The sequence below is a fragment of the Lutra lutra genome, chromosome 16, assembly GCF_902655055.1.
Source record: "Lutra lutra chromosome 16, mLutLut1.2, whole genome shotgun sequence".
Classification (NCBI taxonomy): Eukaryota; Metazoa; Chordata; class Mammalia; order Carnivora; family Mustelidae; genus Lutra; species Lutra lutra.
Window position 1 is genome coordinate 58936992 of NC_062293.1, and position 14085 is coordinate 58951076.

General features: G+C 60.0%; 2 protein-coding genes across 3 annotated transcripts; both read right to left on the bottom strand.

The window, feature by feature from the left end:
* Positions 1 to 305: 305 nt before the first annotated feature.
* Positions 306 to 3626, bottom strand: TNFSF13 (TNF superfamily member 13). The gene is made up of 6 exons (XM_047708241.1): positions 2525 to 3626; positions 2061 to 2145; positions 1887 to 1934; positions 1624 to 1742; positions 1260 to 1398; positions 306 to 1039 (listed from the first exon to the last, which is right to left on the bottom strand). Exons 1-6 carry the CDS (start codon positions 2780 to 2782, stop codon positions 930 to 932), a joined length of 759 nt encoding a protein of 252 aa, XP_047564197.1. The 5' UTR covers positions 2783 to 3626; the 3' UTR covers positions 306 to 929.
* A 337-nt stretch (positions 3627 to 3963) lies between these two features.
* On the bottom strand, positions 3964 to 10850 carry TNFSF12 (TNF superfamily member 12). Of its 2 annotated transcripts, none has more exons than XM_047708239.1 (7): positions 10583 to 10850; positions 10375 to 10425; positions 9790 to 9865; positions 9077 to 9130; positions 8957 to 8992; positions 4864 to 4988; positions 3964 to 4704 (listed from the first exon to the last, which is right to left on the bottom strand). In XM_047708239.1, exons 1-7 carry the CDS (start codon positions 10739 to 10741, stop codon positions 4453 to 4455), a joined length of 753 nt encoding a protein of 250 aa, XP_047564195.1. In that variant the 5' UTR covers positions 10742 to 10850; the 3' UTR covers positions 3964 to 4452. The 2 variants fall into 2 exon arrangements, with proteins under 2 accessions (XP_047564195.1, XP_047564196.1); XM_047708240.1 differs by having other exon boundaries at positions 10375 to 10422; positions 10583 to 10849.
* Positions 10851 to 14085: the final 3235 nt, after the last annotated feature.

The window sequence follows — 14085 nt, forward strand, 5'->3', positions numbered from 1 at the left end:
GCCTGCGCACGTCCGCTGCTCTCGGACGCGCGCGGCGAGCCCACTTCTCTCACGTTTGCGCCTGCGTGTCCCCCCCCCCCCCCCCCGCAGCCCCGGCCCCACAGCCGCTGAGTGTTCTGCGGCGGAGCGCCTGGGAATCCCCGGGACCCAGGTTCCGAACCCCGGGGCGGCGGAACCTGGGTCCCGGGGGTCGCGCCGGGGAACGAGCCGGGAGGGCGGGGAGATCCCGGGGCTAGGCAGGGGCGCCAGGAGGGTGGAAGCCATATATTCTCTTCAATTTATTGAAGTCTGAGCGGGTCTGGAGCAGGAAGGAGAGCCCAGGGGAGTGAAGGCGGGCCGGCGTGGGGCGCACGGTTTACCCAAGGCTCCGCGGACACGGTCCCAGCTCGGAGGGCGAGCAGGAAGGGCGGAACCTGGCGCCCAAGCACTAACGTGGCCGCAAAGGGTACCCCTGCGGACGGCCGCAAAATGCACCCCCGAGACAGTGCTGGGAACCGGGGGCCCCGTTGCTGGGGAGAGAAGTGGGGGCGAGGCTCTCGGCGGAGCGAGGAAGCAGCGGGTGGCACAGAGGGGGTGTGGCACGGGGAACCGCGAGTCCGCGAGCGGAGGGAGGCGCCGCGGACGGTGCGGGCGCGGGCGGGTTCTCCCGAGCGGCCGCTAGGTGGGGGTGCTGTGCTGGAAGCGGTCCAGCGGGCCCCGCGGGAGCCCGCTGGAGTGTGGGGCTGCACTGCGGACAAAAGCACGGTATCACACCTCTTTAATAGCCACGGAATCAAAGTCTAGGGGGTGGGGGTGGGACGGGAAGAGGAGGGGGCGGAGATCGGTGACCGTCAAACCGAGAAGAGGCCGCTGCCCCTCTTCCCTCTCGGCTGTCTCCAGTTCGCGCCCACAGTCATCTTCCGAGCCCAAAACCACCGTCCGTATCGTAATCACAGTTTCACAAGCCCCAGGAAGGTTCCGTGCGGAGACAGGCTGAGCTTCGCCCTTCCCCGGGGTATTGTGACACTCAGAGCATCCCCTTGGTGCAGATGGAAGACACCTGAGACGCGGGAGAGGATGCACACTCACGGAGCGCAGTCCGCAGATTCTCCCCCGCCTCCCCTCCCTCCTCCGGCTCGGCCTTCCTCCTGCTTCCTGGCCTGCATCCCTCCCCCAGATCCACCTGTCCGCCCCGGCTTCCGCCAGTCCCCGCCCCTCCCCAGGGGTCAGAGACACCCTGCTCTTCTCACACCCGCCCTCGCTGCCCACGGGGCTTTCACCTGCGCTGTAGCAGCTGTTGTAGGCCCAGTCCGGGTTGGAGGGCATGCTTCGGACACATCGGAAGAGAGTCTCCTGCCTTCCTTGGCCCTCCCGAGACACCACCTGACCCATGGTGAAAGTCACATCGTGGAACAGGACCTGACCAGGAATGGAGGAGAAGCTAAAGGAAGTGAGAAAGCCTAGCTCAGGGCTGGGAGGCCTCCTGAGCCCGGACGAGGGAGTCAAGGAAGGAAGGAGGATCTCTGAAGTTTGGTACGAACAGCAGTGTTGGGAACGTTCAGTACCAGGGCATCCACCCCCCACCCCCCGGGGAGAACAGACCTCTCGTCCCCCAGACAAGGCTTGGGGTATCTGTGGGATTACCTGACTGTACAGCAGATAAACTCCAGCGTCCCAGACTCGCACAACATATCCTTGGGCCTCCAGACCTCTCCCACGCTTAAGGGCCGGTTGCCACATCACCTCTGTCACGTCGGAGTCCTCTGGAGGTGAGGAGTTTGGCCATCAGGACTTCTGGGCATTCTCAGAGACTTTTCACCTCCGAATTCTCTTGGGCCCGGCTGCCAGCCCCAAAGCTCCCTGACCTTGGCCCTCCCCCGCAGCCATTATTTAAAGTTAGTGCTCACCCTTGGAGGTGATGTTGATGGGGACCAGGTGCAGAATGGAGTGCTTCTCTGGGGAGAGGAGGAGGAGAGCTAAGCGGTGCCCACCTGTCCCTTCCCCTCTCGCCTTGGCTCCAGATCCCCCTGCGGCTTGATCCCCCCCACCCCTGCCGCACCCCACCCCGGAGGCCTCCTCACTCTTCTGCTTATGCTTATGCGTGAGCGCTGCTCTCTTCCTCCGGGATCTCTCCCCATTCTCCCAGGCTTCCAGGGCGTTGGGGCTCTGCTCATGGAAAGAGGGTCAGAGTTAGGCTAAGAAGCAAGGGTCCCACGACAGCTTTTCCTCCCAGCGACCCCTGCCACGCTCTCCGCCCCCCCACCAGCCAAGCCCCAGGAGTGCCACACATCACTCATGCACTTTTCCCCAGCGACCTGAGTCTTGGTGCTGGCTGTCCTCCAGGATCTGGTAGGCACAAGAAGTATTAATATTTAACAATTTCCTTTCCTGGAATGGCTGCTTCCTTGACCTCCAAACTTGGGACCCTCTCTTGCACCTCCTCAAAACTTTACAGACTGCGGGGCTAGACCCAGGATGCCCCTAGCTGGCCCTGGCACACCACCACCACCACCACCACCACCCCCCCCCCGCTCCCCTCACTCACCTGCTCCTGGAGGCTCAGCCACGGATGCCCCTCCTCCTTCTCGGAAGGCCCTCCGGCCCTCTGCAGCCGCGCCACCTCTCTCCTTAGACTTTGCAGCTCTGTTTGTTGGGTCAGCAGAGCCACGGCACAAGCCACGGCCCCCAGAGCTGCCCCCCAACTCAACCAGAGGGCGACTGAGAGTGCTGGCTCTCGGGCCGGGCCCCCCATGTCTCCCGGGGGCCCTTTGGGGGCTAGCAAGGAAGGAGATGAGGCTGGCATGAGCCGGGGACCCCGCCGGAGGCTGCAGCCTCGGGAGTGGGGTGGCCGGGAGGTGGTGGGGAGGGTGGGGGTACAGAAGGGAAGAAGAGTGTTACGCAAGGGAGAAATAAAAAGGAACTTGAGAATAAAAAAAGGAGGAGGAGAGCCAGCAAGGGGCACTGTTGGCGCTCCTGGAACCCCGCCGTGGGGCTGGTGGTGTCTCAAGACGCCCCCTCCGGACGGACACACACACACACCCTCCTCCAGCCTCGGGAAAACTTGGTGCCAGTCTCTCTAGGAAGGACAGGACTGCCAGTGACACCCAGAAGGAGCGGCTGAGCACAGGAACCCTGGGACGGCCCCAGAAGTGGGGGAGGGAAGGGTGGCTGGCTCCAGGCCATGGTGCCAAGAGCAGGGATGGAGAGGCAAGCTGGGCAGCCTTGGGGGTCCGGGGTGAGGGGGTGAAGACCCTCCAGCTCAGCCACGGGGGAGACCTCTGGGAATGACTGGAAGTGGAAAAGGAGGGGCGGGAGGGGGTAGATGGGAAGGAGAACCAGGGTCGCGGAAGCAAGAAACTGGCTGAGTTCTGGGGTTAAGGCCAGGCCGGGTGTGTTGGAATGAGGCCGGCACTACTCCCTGTGCTGAACTTGGCAGGGAGAACTTCCTGTTTCCCGAGAAGAGCTCTTACATAAGGGGCCTGGTCAGAGAGAGAGGGAGAAAGCCCCAAGCACCCTACCACTGTCAGATTCCTTCCCTGGACCCAGGGGCCCGGGTTCACATGTTCCCGGGCCCCGGCATCCCGCTTCCTGACCCTGAGCTCCCCTTCGGGCCTGCTCCCACCCCACATCCCAGCCAGGGCTTGTACCAGCACCTGCTTAATGTTCTGAGGCTGCCAAGAGGAAGGGCCCTGCTCCTCCCTCCTCCCGGCCAGGGATTACCCACAGGAGGAAGCCCGCCTCCTAGGTAAATGAGGCAGCTTCTGCTGGACCTTGGGCAGACATTGATTTTTTTCCTGGCACTTTGCCTTTCTGCTCTCTGCTCATGCCTCAGGGTCAGAAGCAGGCGGGTCCCCACTCCTGAGCCCGTACGTTGCCCCAGCATGCCAGCCATCCCGCACCCCACTCTGGGATGTCCGCACCCCCTTCCCAGGGCCCTGTGCTACCCTGAGAAACGCCCCCTAAGCCCCAAGGAAGAGAGAGACCGTGGTTTATTGTCTTTAATATCCACTTATGCACATTTTGTCACAATAATAATAAAATAATATCTGTTTTTAAAAATCCACAGGGAATTATCAGGGAAGGAGCTAGTCTTGCTCTCAGCCCTCACGTTTGGGAACTCCCGGCCTAGTCCCCGGGCTCCCTCCTGTCCAGCCGATTAGTGCCTGAAGTTGGGGGGGGTTGGGGGCCCATCCTCACCCAGAGTAGAGTAGACACACTGTCCTGGGGCGGCTGTGGCCAGGGCAGGGAGTCAGGAGATACATGGGGGTATCGAATGACCAAGGGTTCAGGAGCTAGTGAGGTGGGGGGGAGCAGTCAGAGGAGGGGATTTTCTACATGGGGCGGAAATGAAATGAGCAAGTCCAAGCGGCCCTGCAGAGGGCGGGCAGGTGGTGGGGATGGGGGGGGTCAGCGGAGGGAGGAGTACGGTGGAGGGGGCACTGAGAGCCACAGTGGGGGCCCCACCAGGGCCCCTCAGTGCACCTGGAAGAGTCCAAAGTAGGTGAGGAAGGGGGCGGCCTTGAGATGGGCCCAGGGGAGGGTGCGGATCCGCAGAGAGGACCCAGGCCGCAGGGGCAGCAGCCCAGACACCTGGCAGAGGCGGAGCTGGGGCCCCAGGGAGCTGGCGGCTGTGGCCGAGAACTCCTCCAGGCAGCGCAGAGCCAGCGCATCATCCACCAGCAAGTCCAGCTTCAAGTAGACCGCCTTCCCCTCGTCGAAGTGCACCTGCCGGCGGGCGCAGGCAGCAGAGTCCAGGCCCCCGCTGGCCAAGGCTCGGTTTCCTGCAAGCCCCGGCGACCCGGGGAACCCGTCGGTCCCGGCCCTGACCCACCACCTCCTCTGGCCCCCGATCCCCGCGGCGCCGTGGCCGCGCATGGGGCTTACCTGGCAGTACAGGTAATACAGCCCAGCCCGCACCACGAGGAACTCCCCGCTCTGGCGGTCATAGCGCAGCGGGTTGGAGCTGTTGATTCTGGCCTCCTCCCAGCCGCTCACGGTCCCATCCACACCTGCAGGGGTGATGGGAGATCAGGACTTCCTCATGCTCCCCAGGCACCCGGTGAGAACCAAAGACTCGGGGGGTCCCCCTTTACCCAGGAGATGCAGAGCTGGCGCGAGGGCGGGGAGCCAGTGGTGCACGAGCAAGTGCGACCAGCGCGGGAAGAAGCAAGGTGTCACCCACCACGTCCAGGGACAAGAGCCAGATGGAAGGAGAAGTGCCGGGGGCTTTGATATTTTGTGCCTCTGCTGTCCGCCTCTTTTAAGAATGTCCGCATACCGTCCTCGAATCAGACGGGGCTGGGATTGCGAGCATTAAATATAAAAAAATGGTGCCCAAATGTCTGCTGAGCGATGCGCGGACAAGGAAACAGTGGGACAGCCCCACGCTGGGATATTATGCAGCCGTAAAAAAGAAAACCGCTACCCGTGGGCAAACCAAAAGCATCGTGCTAAGTGAAAGACGCCAGTCCCCAAAGGACCACATGTTGTAAGATTCCTAGGAAATTTCCAGATGAATACCTAGAGACAAAGTAGGTTGGTGGTTGCTTAGAGCTGGGGGGTGGCGCTGGGAGAAACAGGGGTGCCGGCTAACAGGCACAGGGTGTCTTATCGTGCTGATGTCTGCAGCTGTGTGAACTAAAGCCTAGACACCACCAAACGGCACCCTCGAAGCGGGTGAACTGTACGTAAAGTGTAGCTTGATAAAACCGTAGCGAAAAATGAAACAACCTAGAGCTAAGGTCATGGCCAAGAAGACGAGTAACAAGACAATGGCCAGGAGCTCAGGTGGCTTCCCGGGTCCCCCTTGGTCTATCATAGGACTCCCGCTGTCTTCCTGCCCTCGCTTGGCCTGCCCGCCCCACCCCTGCAGATACCGATATCCCAACCCCGCCGACAGCCCTTCCTTCCCTGGCCCCCCACTTCGAAGCGGCCAGTCCCAGCCCTGCCTCTCCTCTCTTCCCCTGGCCACCCTGTTTCCTTCACACCCATCCCTGACACCGGCAATCATCCGGGTTATATATGCAGGTGCAAGTATGGGGTCCGACCACGGTCTCATTCACCACTGTGGCGTGGCACACAGCACCAGGACCCCTCCGAGTGGGCGCCCCGCAAACTCTGGTGGGAGGCCAGAGGGAGTCGGCCGACGGGGCCCACGCCTCTGGCTTTTTTCGGGATCCACCACCGCTCTCCTGGGCAGCTGCCTTCCCCAGCCCTTCCTCATCCCCACCAATCTGAGTCCCCAATTTCTAGTTCCTACAAGTTCTGCCACCTGCATGGCAGGGGGAACCCCGTCTCCCTCCTCCGGCCCAGCCACTGCCACTCTTGCCGGGATTCTTCTCAGCCTCCCTCCTCAGCGGACTCCCCTCTGCGCCTTTTTGCTGGCTCCTACACAGGACCGCACAGTGAGGTTTCTAAAACGCAGATGGCAGCCTGCCTCTGCCTGCCTTGACCTCAGAATGACTTCCAGACTTGATCTGTGGCCTGGTTCCCTGTTCTCCAAGTTCATGGCCCATGCTGTCCGCAAGCACTTGCCTCCAAGCAGAGCTGCTCGCCCTGTTCTCCCCCAGCTCGGGGCTTTGGCTCCAGTGGGTCCCTCTACCCGGAAGGTCCTTGAGCCCTTGTCCACCTTCGAGGTGCTTCGAGGCCCCCCCTTTCTTGGGGAAGGAGGCCCTGACTCCACCATAAAGTTTTCTTCCTCTAGGCCACCACGCACTTCTGGCTGCTCTCCTTATTGTCCTTGTCACAGCGTACTGTAATTCCCAAATGTACAGGCTCGTCTCCTCTCCCAGATGGTCACTGTTTGAGACGAGGTCTGGGTGGTGTTGCCTGCGGGCCCCGAGCCCCGTCCTTAAAACAGCAGGTTCCCAGCACGTGTGTGTTCAGGCAGTGAAGGAATGAATGTCCGGGTTACTCAACTCATCTGAAGGGCAGGAGGGCTGGCCTGGGGCGTGCAGAGCAGGGGGAGAGGAGGGAGGGCACTCCCCACTGTGGAAGCAGCTGAAGGAAAGGCTGGTGAAGGCTGAAAGGCATGGTGTGCCTGGGACCACCATGTCCCTCCATGTCACAACCACAGACCCCAAACGCACATTCTTTACTGCCTGGCAGCCTTCCTGTGCTTGCCCTCTGACCCTGCTCTGGCACTCATGGAGGCAGGGACTTTGTACCCCTTCTCGCAACTCTGCCCATCTTTCTCATTCTCTGAAGGATCCAGAATTCATCAGACAAGGGCCCCCACACCTCCTCCTGATCAGAGCCCAAAACGGACCTGTGCTCACATTCTCCATTGACCCTCTCCTGATGACGGGTGTTGTGTCTCTCCCTTTGTTCTGGAACTCACCCTTTGCCCCCTTCCTGGACACTGCCATACAGGTCCCATCCACCCACCCCTGCGCCGAGCATGGGCAGGTCCTCACACAAGCACATTCTAGGGACCTTCAAATCCTGGACCCACGGAGTATGGTCATGGCCTTGGGCAGGTTAAGTAACTTGCGTCTCTAAAACGGAGCTGATCAGAGTATCTTCCTTTTAGGACTATTGGGAGGTCTAGATGAATGCGACATTCAGTAAATGTTAGCTAAGATCCCTATTTTTCCTCCATCCACATCTCCCTCCAGCCACCGGCCCACTGTTCCGCTCATCACAGAGAAACTTCTGGAAAGGACTGTCCCTGTCTCCCAATTCCTTTTTCCCATTCCTCCTCACCCCAACCACACTGGCTTCTATCCTAACTGCACCACTGAAACAGGCTTGGCCAAGGTCACCAGCTGCCTTTTAAGGTTACCAAACCCCCACAGTCAAATCATGTGACCCGTCAGCAGCGTTCGGCGCAGACAGCCACACCCTCGCTGGTGAGACCACATCATCTCGCAGATCACAGGACACTGTCCTCCCCGGCTTTCTTCCCGTCTCCGCCGGGTTCTTCTCTTCTGCTCCACTCCGGGATGTCTCAGAGCCCCAGGGCCTCACTCTTGGGGTCCCTCTTCCCCCCAGTGCCTCATCCGACCCTGGAGGTCTGAACAGCATCCGGATGGCCGTGGGTCCCAACCCAGCCTCAGCCAGCTGACTCTGTCCAGCCATCTGTCCACAGAGCTCACTCATTTATTATCACTTCTCCACTCTTTCAGTAGGAAATCTGAATTCCCATACTTAATCCACATACCTCCCAACCTATTTCTTCCCTCCATAAATGGCATCATTATGCCCAAGGATGCCCAAGTTAAAAATCTAGAAGTCACTTTTGATTCCCTCCCTTCCCCTGCACATCCAACCCATAAGCGAGCCCGACCTTCTAGCCACACGCCGAATCCATCTACTTGGCTCTGTCTCGGCTGCCAGGCCCCCTAGACCAAGCCAGCCTCCCGTCTTGCCTCATGGCCTGTCCCACAGGACATTCCAGGTGAGGGCACAGTGTGTGCGGGGAAAAGGGGCTGAGAACAGACCACGGAGAGAATGCAGGCAGGCAGAGAAGCAACGGAATAAGGACAGTGAGTTTGCAGAACCTTAGCTCGACAACATAGTGGGGGACAGAGCAAAGGGATGGGGAAGGGGCTAGAGACCGGGTTTGAGGTTCTGAGGTCATGGTGCTGAGATGGGAGGTGCTGAGATGGCAGGGATGGAGAAGGAGCACAGCAGAAACATTCTAAGAAAAATGATCAGAGTGTGAGGACGCACAGAATCCACAGCGGGGCGTGGGTCTGGGAAGAAGAGGGAAGAATCAGATGTGCTTCTTGCACAGGCATGAGGGCTGGTGGCTGGGTGTGGGGAGCCTGGGTCCTCCTGCCTGGATCAAGACAGAGACCAGGTCTGGGGGCTGAGAGAAGCGAGCTCTGCAGATTTTCTCCAACTGGCTTCTGGGGCTCCCAGGCTGAAGGCAGGGAGGGCAGTGGGAAGCAAAAGCTTCTGAGGGGCGGCTCTGCCAGGAGGCCAGTGATGGTGGGGGTCAGGGGAGAGCTCAGGGGTGGGAATGGGGTCTCACCGGCCTGTGCGCCGTCCTGTCCCGGTCGTGGGTGAACTGAAAGGCACAGGAAAGGGCTGTTAGACCCGCCCCGTCCCTCTACCGCCCCGTCTCCCTGGGCACGGCTCACCCATCACCCACCTTCATAGTGCGCGGCCACTGCTCTGCGACCCCGCGTTTTCCGGCCTCTAGGTGCTAAGAATTAAGGGAAGAAAGATGCGGAATATAGCGCGCCCTGACTCTGGGGGCTCCGGAGACACTCCCCAGCCCCGCCTTGCTCTCACAGCCCCGGCATCTTTATTCTTGTCCAGACTCCTGGCCTCAGAGCCTCAGGCCATACCTCCCTCCTTAAGGAGACCGACTGCATTGTTTATCACCCAAACTGGGTTGTTTCTGAGAGCAAAACGGTTGCGATTAGTAATCGCAGGGAGATAACCTTCAGGAGCTGGGACTGCCCCAGGCAAACCTGGACACAGGTTCATCTGGTCATCCCATTCACGAGTCTCTGCTTCCTGGGGCCCCCGCCTCTGCCTCCCCCACCTTGTCTCCATCAGGACCCTAGGGGTCCTCCTAATCTGGGCCAGCCCCTCCTTCATATCCAGCATAGGGTGTCAAGTGAGAATCGGTCCATGGGATGGGAGGGGCTTCAGAGAGAACAGATCAGCTGCGGGACTCTGACCTCTGCCCCCACCAACACCCCATCTGTGCCTCAGTTTCCCCATCCCCACCGTAAGTAAGGAGGATGGTGTTGGCTCTGCCCACTCCATGGGGCTGTTAGCGTGAACAAAAGCAGTGAGTGCAGAAGCCACTGGCCACTAGGATTACTCCTGAAGGTGGAAGAAAGGGGCGCTCACCACTTCTGCGAGGCCGAACAAGCCTCTTCAGGAAAGGCCCGGGATCCTGGCTTTCCTCTGTCTGGGGATTCAGTTCCTAGGGGCATTAAGGGCAGGACTGAACCCAGGTCTTGCGGGAGGCCACCAAGAGACTAAACCGAGACCGACAGGGGGGCCCCGTTGGGAGAGGCACCACCAGCCAGCGGCAGGCACGGGAGTCTTGGGGAGGCCGGGTCCTGGGGTCAGGACCCCGCGCCCCCAGCGCCCCAGCACACAGACCCGGCACAGACCCTGCGGCGCCCACACCCCGTCGGCGTGCACGGTGGGCACACACCCCGCACGCATCGCCAGCATCCCTCCTCCGCGACAGGCTCCCCCCATCCCATACCCCCACCTCGCCCCCAGCCAATTAAACACTGCGGACTCAGGTGACACAAACCCCTTTCACGCGGCGGCACCCCCCCTCTTCCCGTGTCCCCGACGCCCGCACGGCGGCGCACACCCCCGCACACACGCAGCTGGCACCGCGAGGGCACACCCCGCGCCCCGAGCTCGCGCACACTCCCCACGCCCCGCCGCGCGCGCCCGGCACCCACGGCCACTCACCGGCGGGTCCGGGTCCTCCTCCGCCACCAGCTCCCCCTGGGAAGGCTCCTGCTGGGAAGGAGGCAGCGTCACCCCGTCCCTCTCCACCTGACATCGCACCCTCCACCCATCTTCCTGGCCCCGTGCCCTCCGCCCACCCGGCCCGGTCCGCCGCACAGCAGACTCGGCTCCCGGCCGGCCGCGGGAGGGCTGCGCCGCGGGGCCTCACCTGGGCGGGCGGCGGTGCCCGGCTGCCCAGGCTGGCGGCGGCCAGCAGGAGGCCGAGGCAGGCCAGCGCCAGGCCCAGGCCCAGCGCGAGCGGCGCCAGCAGGGCGGTGCCCGGCTCCCCCCGGCGCCCCCTCCGCCTCTGGCTCCGACGGGCGGCCATGGGGGCGGGGGGCTGTGCCTGCCTCGCCGCGCCCCCCCCCACCCCGGGGCCCGGGACCCGCGGGGGCGGGGGCCGGGGAGCCGGCGGGCGGGGCGGGCGACCGAGGGGGAGGGGCGATGGACGCGCCCCGGCGGGGAGCGCGCGGGAAGCGGGGCGCGGCGGGGGCGCCGAGCCGCGGGCGGCTGAGCGCGCGCACCGCGCCGACCCCGGGAGGAGGCCCGCAGGGCCGGGGTTGGCGGGAGGGGCCCCGGGCGCGCAGGGCCGGCCGGGCGGCGGGAGCGGGGGCGCCGCGCGCGGGGACTCCACCCAGCCCCGGGGGCGGGGGAGGGAGAGGCGGCGGGACCCCCGCGCCTCCGACGGGGCCTGGCCCGCCCCCGGCCCGACTGTGGATCTCGGGCCCCAGCCCGGGATGACCCGGCAGCCGGGTTCGGGCCGAAGGCCGTTTGGGTTTTCTCGGGGCCCCGAGGACGGTACTTCCGCGCACGGAACTGGAAAAGAGCCTGAGGACATCATTCACGCGGGTCATGTGCTCGCTCCTTCGCCGGATCGGTTGGGAGTTGATGAAAACCTGCGCCGGCGAGAGCACGCCTCTGGGCCGCCTCCGGTGAGCGGGGTCCCTGCCGCCGTTCTGGAAGCCCGCGGGACGCAGAGGGCTCCGGCCCGCGCGGCGGGCCCCGGGGGCCCGGTGCGTGGACTTACAAAAGCCGGACCCCTTTTGCCATGAAAACCCTTGTGTGAGCAGTAAGAGCCTCAGAAACGCATTTCGCCTGGAACGTTCACTTCCGCACATTTGCAGTGAAAAGTATCAAAACCATTCTGTTGGGAGAGTAGTAATTAGCCCCGGTGTTGTGGCTGAGGAAGTTTCTGGAGAGGCTCCTGCTCTCTCCCCGAAGTCTGGCCTGGTTGGTTTCCTTTGTGTTCTGGAATCCGCTGACCACCCCCCCACCCCGCCCCCTGGCCTGAGGGTCTCAACACCTTTATGTTCCTTACTGGGCACACTCAGACCACCCTCTTCCCCACTTAGTCATTTCGGGCAGTTTTCCAGACCATCTTTTCTCATGAGGATCTGAACCAACCCCCTCTGTCCCCTCTGGTGCCCTCTCTTTCTCAGCTGGCACAATTTTTTTTTTTTTTTTTAGATTTTATTTATTTATTTGACACAGAGAGAGAGAGAGAGAGAGATCACAAGTAGACAGAGCAGCAGGCAGAGAGAGAAGGAGAAGCAGGCTCCCCGCCAAGCAGAGAGCCCGGACGTGGGGCTCGATCCCAGGACCCTGGGATCATGACCCGAGCTGAAGGCAGAGGCTTAACCCACTGAGCCACCCAGGCGCCCCATCAGCTGGCACAATTTGTAATGACACATCTGGCTACCATCTCCCCAAGGACACTATAAAGGAAAAATGACATATTTCCCGGTTTCTGCTTATTGTATGTGTCTACAACGTCAATTCGTGAGGATTTTATTCACTATGTTCCTGGCACTTTGTCAGACCCAAAGGTCTGACAACCCTCTTAGGAAGATGGTGGGCAAACCCATGAAATTTACTGAGACGTTGTGAAAGCCGGTCATTCCGAGCTGGGTAAGACCAGGAGTTGATTAGGGCAGATAAGGGTTACAGTGGAATCAGGGAGAATTTACAGAGCAAAGTGAGGGGCTCAAACAGTCTTAAGGTGTAAATGTCTCTTGGTAGATATTTCTATTGAAAATCTGATTTTGGGGGCGCCTGGGTGGCTCAGTGGGTTAAGCCGCTGCCTTCGGCTCAGGTCATGATCCCAGAGTCCTGGGATTGAGTCCCGCATCAGGCTCGCTGCTCAGCAGGAAGCCTGCTTCCCTTCCTCTCTCTCTGCCTGCCTCTCTGCCTACTTGTGATCTCTCTCTGTCAAATAAATAAATAAAATCTTAAAAAAAAAAAAAAAAGAAAATCTGATTTTTTTAAGTAATTTTTTAAGCTGATTTTTTTTTTAAGATTTTATTTATTTACTTGACAGAGAGAAAGATCACAAGTAGGCAGAGAGGCAGGCAGAGAGAGGGGGAACCAGGCTCCCCGCTGAGCAGAGAGCCCGATGCGGGGCTCGATCCCAGGACCCTGAGATCATGACCTGAGCCGAAGGCAGAGGCTTAACCCACTGAGCCACCCAGGCGCCTCTTAAGCTGATTTTTTTTAAAGTAATCCCTATGCCCAATATGAAGTTCAAAGTCATGACCAAGAGGTCAAGAGTTGCATGCTCTACCCACTGAGCCAGCCAGGCACCCCTGACTGATTGTGGGGTTTGGGTTTTGTTTTTGTTTTTTAAGATTTTGTTTATTTATTTGACAGAGAGAGATCACAAGTAGGCAGAGAGGCAGGCAGAGAGAGAGAGAGGAAGAAGCAGAATCCCCACCGAGCAGAGAGCCCGATGTGGGGTTCTATCCCAGGACCCTGGGATCATGACCTGAGCCGAAAGCAGAGGCTTTAACCCACTGAGACACCCAGGCTCCCCTGTTTTTGTTTTTTTAATGAGCTCTATACCCAAGGTGGGGCTTGAACTCACGACCTGAGATCAACAGTCCTACAAACAGAGCTAGCTAGGTGCCCAAGAGTCAGGCGATGTTTTCCATCAGAGTTGATGGGTCTTTCAGGAAGTTGCTGGAATAAGCAATAAAGTTAATTGGCAACATTCATCTTCCTGGGCGAGCATCTCTTCGAGTACTAGTCATGCCAATGTAGACAAGTATAGTCATGTTAACAGAGATGTAAGTGTCCCCAGCCGGTGGCTTCAGTTGTCCCCCATAGCGACTTGATCATAATGGATGTTTAATAAACATCTGTTGGGTGATTGAGCTAAAGGCTCCGAGGGGACAGGGACCACATATGTCTTCTCTTCTGTTCATCCTCAGTGCCTAGCGCAATGTCTAGCAAACGGGGAAGCACTCTAAGTATTTCTGGAATGACTGAACGGGATATATACTTCATTTGGGATTCTAGTGGATGACATTTGTAACAGGGAGAAAAGGGAGAAGCCCGAGATACTTGGGTGGAAAGCCTGGAGGGAATTCTGATCAGTTTCGGGATGTGTATAATATCACGGCGCTGATTAAGTTTCTTTGTACTTTGAGCTTGTGACTTGCCTTTTCATACAAGTGTCTCCGTGTTATTCTGGGCTTCCTCGCTATGGTCGGGGTTATCAGGGTGCACACAAATGCCGTGAGAAAGGGACGATGCAGGGGCGCCCGGCTGGCCCAGTAAGTGGACCATGAGACTCTTGATCTTGAGGTTGCAGGTTAAAGGCCCCGAGTCGGGTGCAGATATTACTAAAACAGTATAAAAATAAAAAAAAAAACAAGCAAACCCAGTCTTTGGGAC

What these genes read in the sequence shown, in the direction of transcription:
- TNFSF13 (XM_047708241.1), bottom strand. Translation starts at nt 2,782, where the DNA reads ATGCCAGCCTCATCTCCTTCCTTGCTAGCCCCCAAAGGGCCCCCGGGA. An exon ending in CATCAACATCACCTCCAAGG is followed by an intron (nt 1,743 to 1,886) that starts GTGAGCACTAAC and finishes CCTCACCTCCAG; the next exon opens with AGGACTCCGACGTGACAGAG. An exon ending in TTTATCTGCTGTACAGTCAG is followed by an intron (nt 1,399 to 1,623) that starts GTAATCCCACAG and finishes ATTCCTGGTCAG; the next exon opens with GTCCTGTTCCACGATGTGAC.
- TNFSF12 (XM_047708239.1), bottom strand. Translation starts at nt 10,741, where the DNA reads ATGGCCGCCCGTCGGAGCCAGAGGCGGAGGGGGCGCCGGGGGGAGCCG. An exon ending in AGGAGGACCCGGACCCGCCG is followed by an intron (nt 9,866 to 10,374) that starts GTGAGTGGCCGT and finishes TAATGCCCCTAG; the next exon opens with GAACTGAATCCCCAGACAGA. An exon ending in TGTATTACCTGTACTGCCAG is followed by an intron (nt 4,705 to 4,863) that starts GTAAGCCCCATG and finishes GCCCGCCGGCAG; the next exon opens with GTGCACTTCGACGAGGGGAA.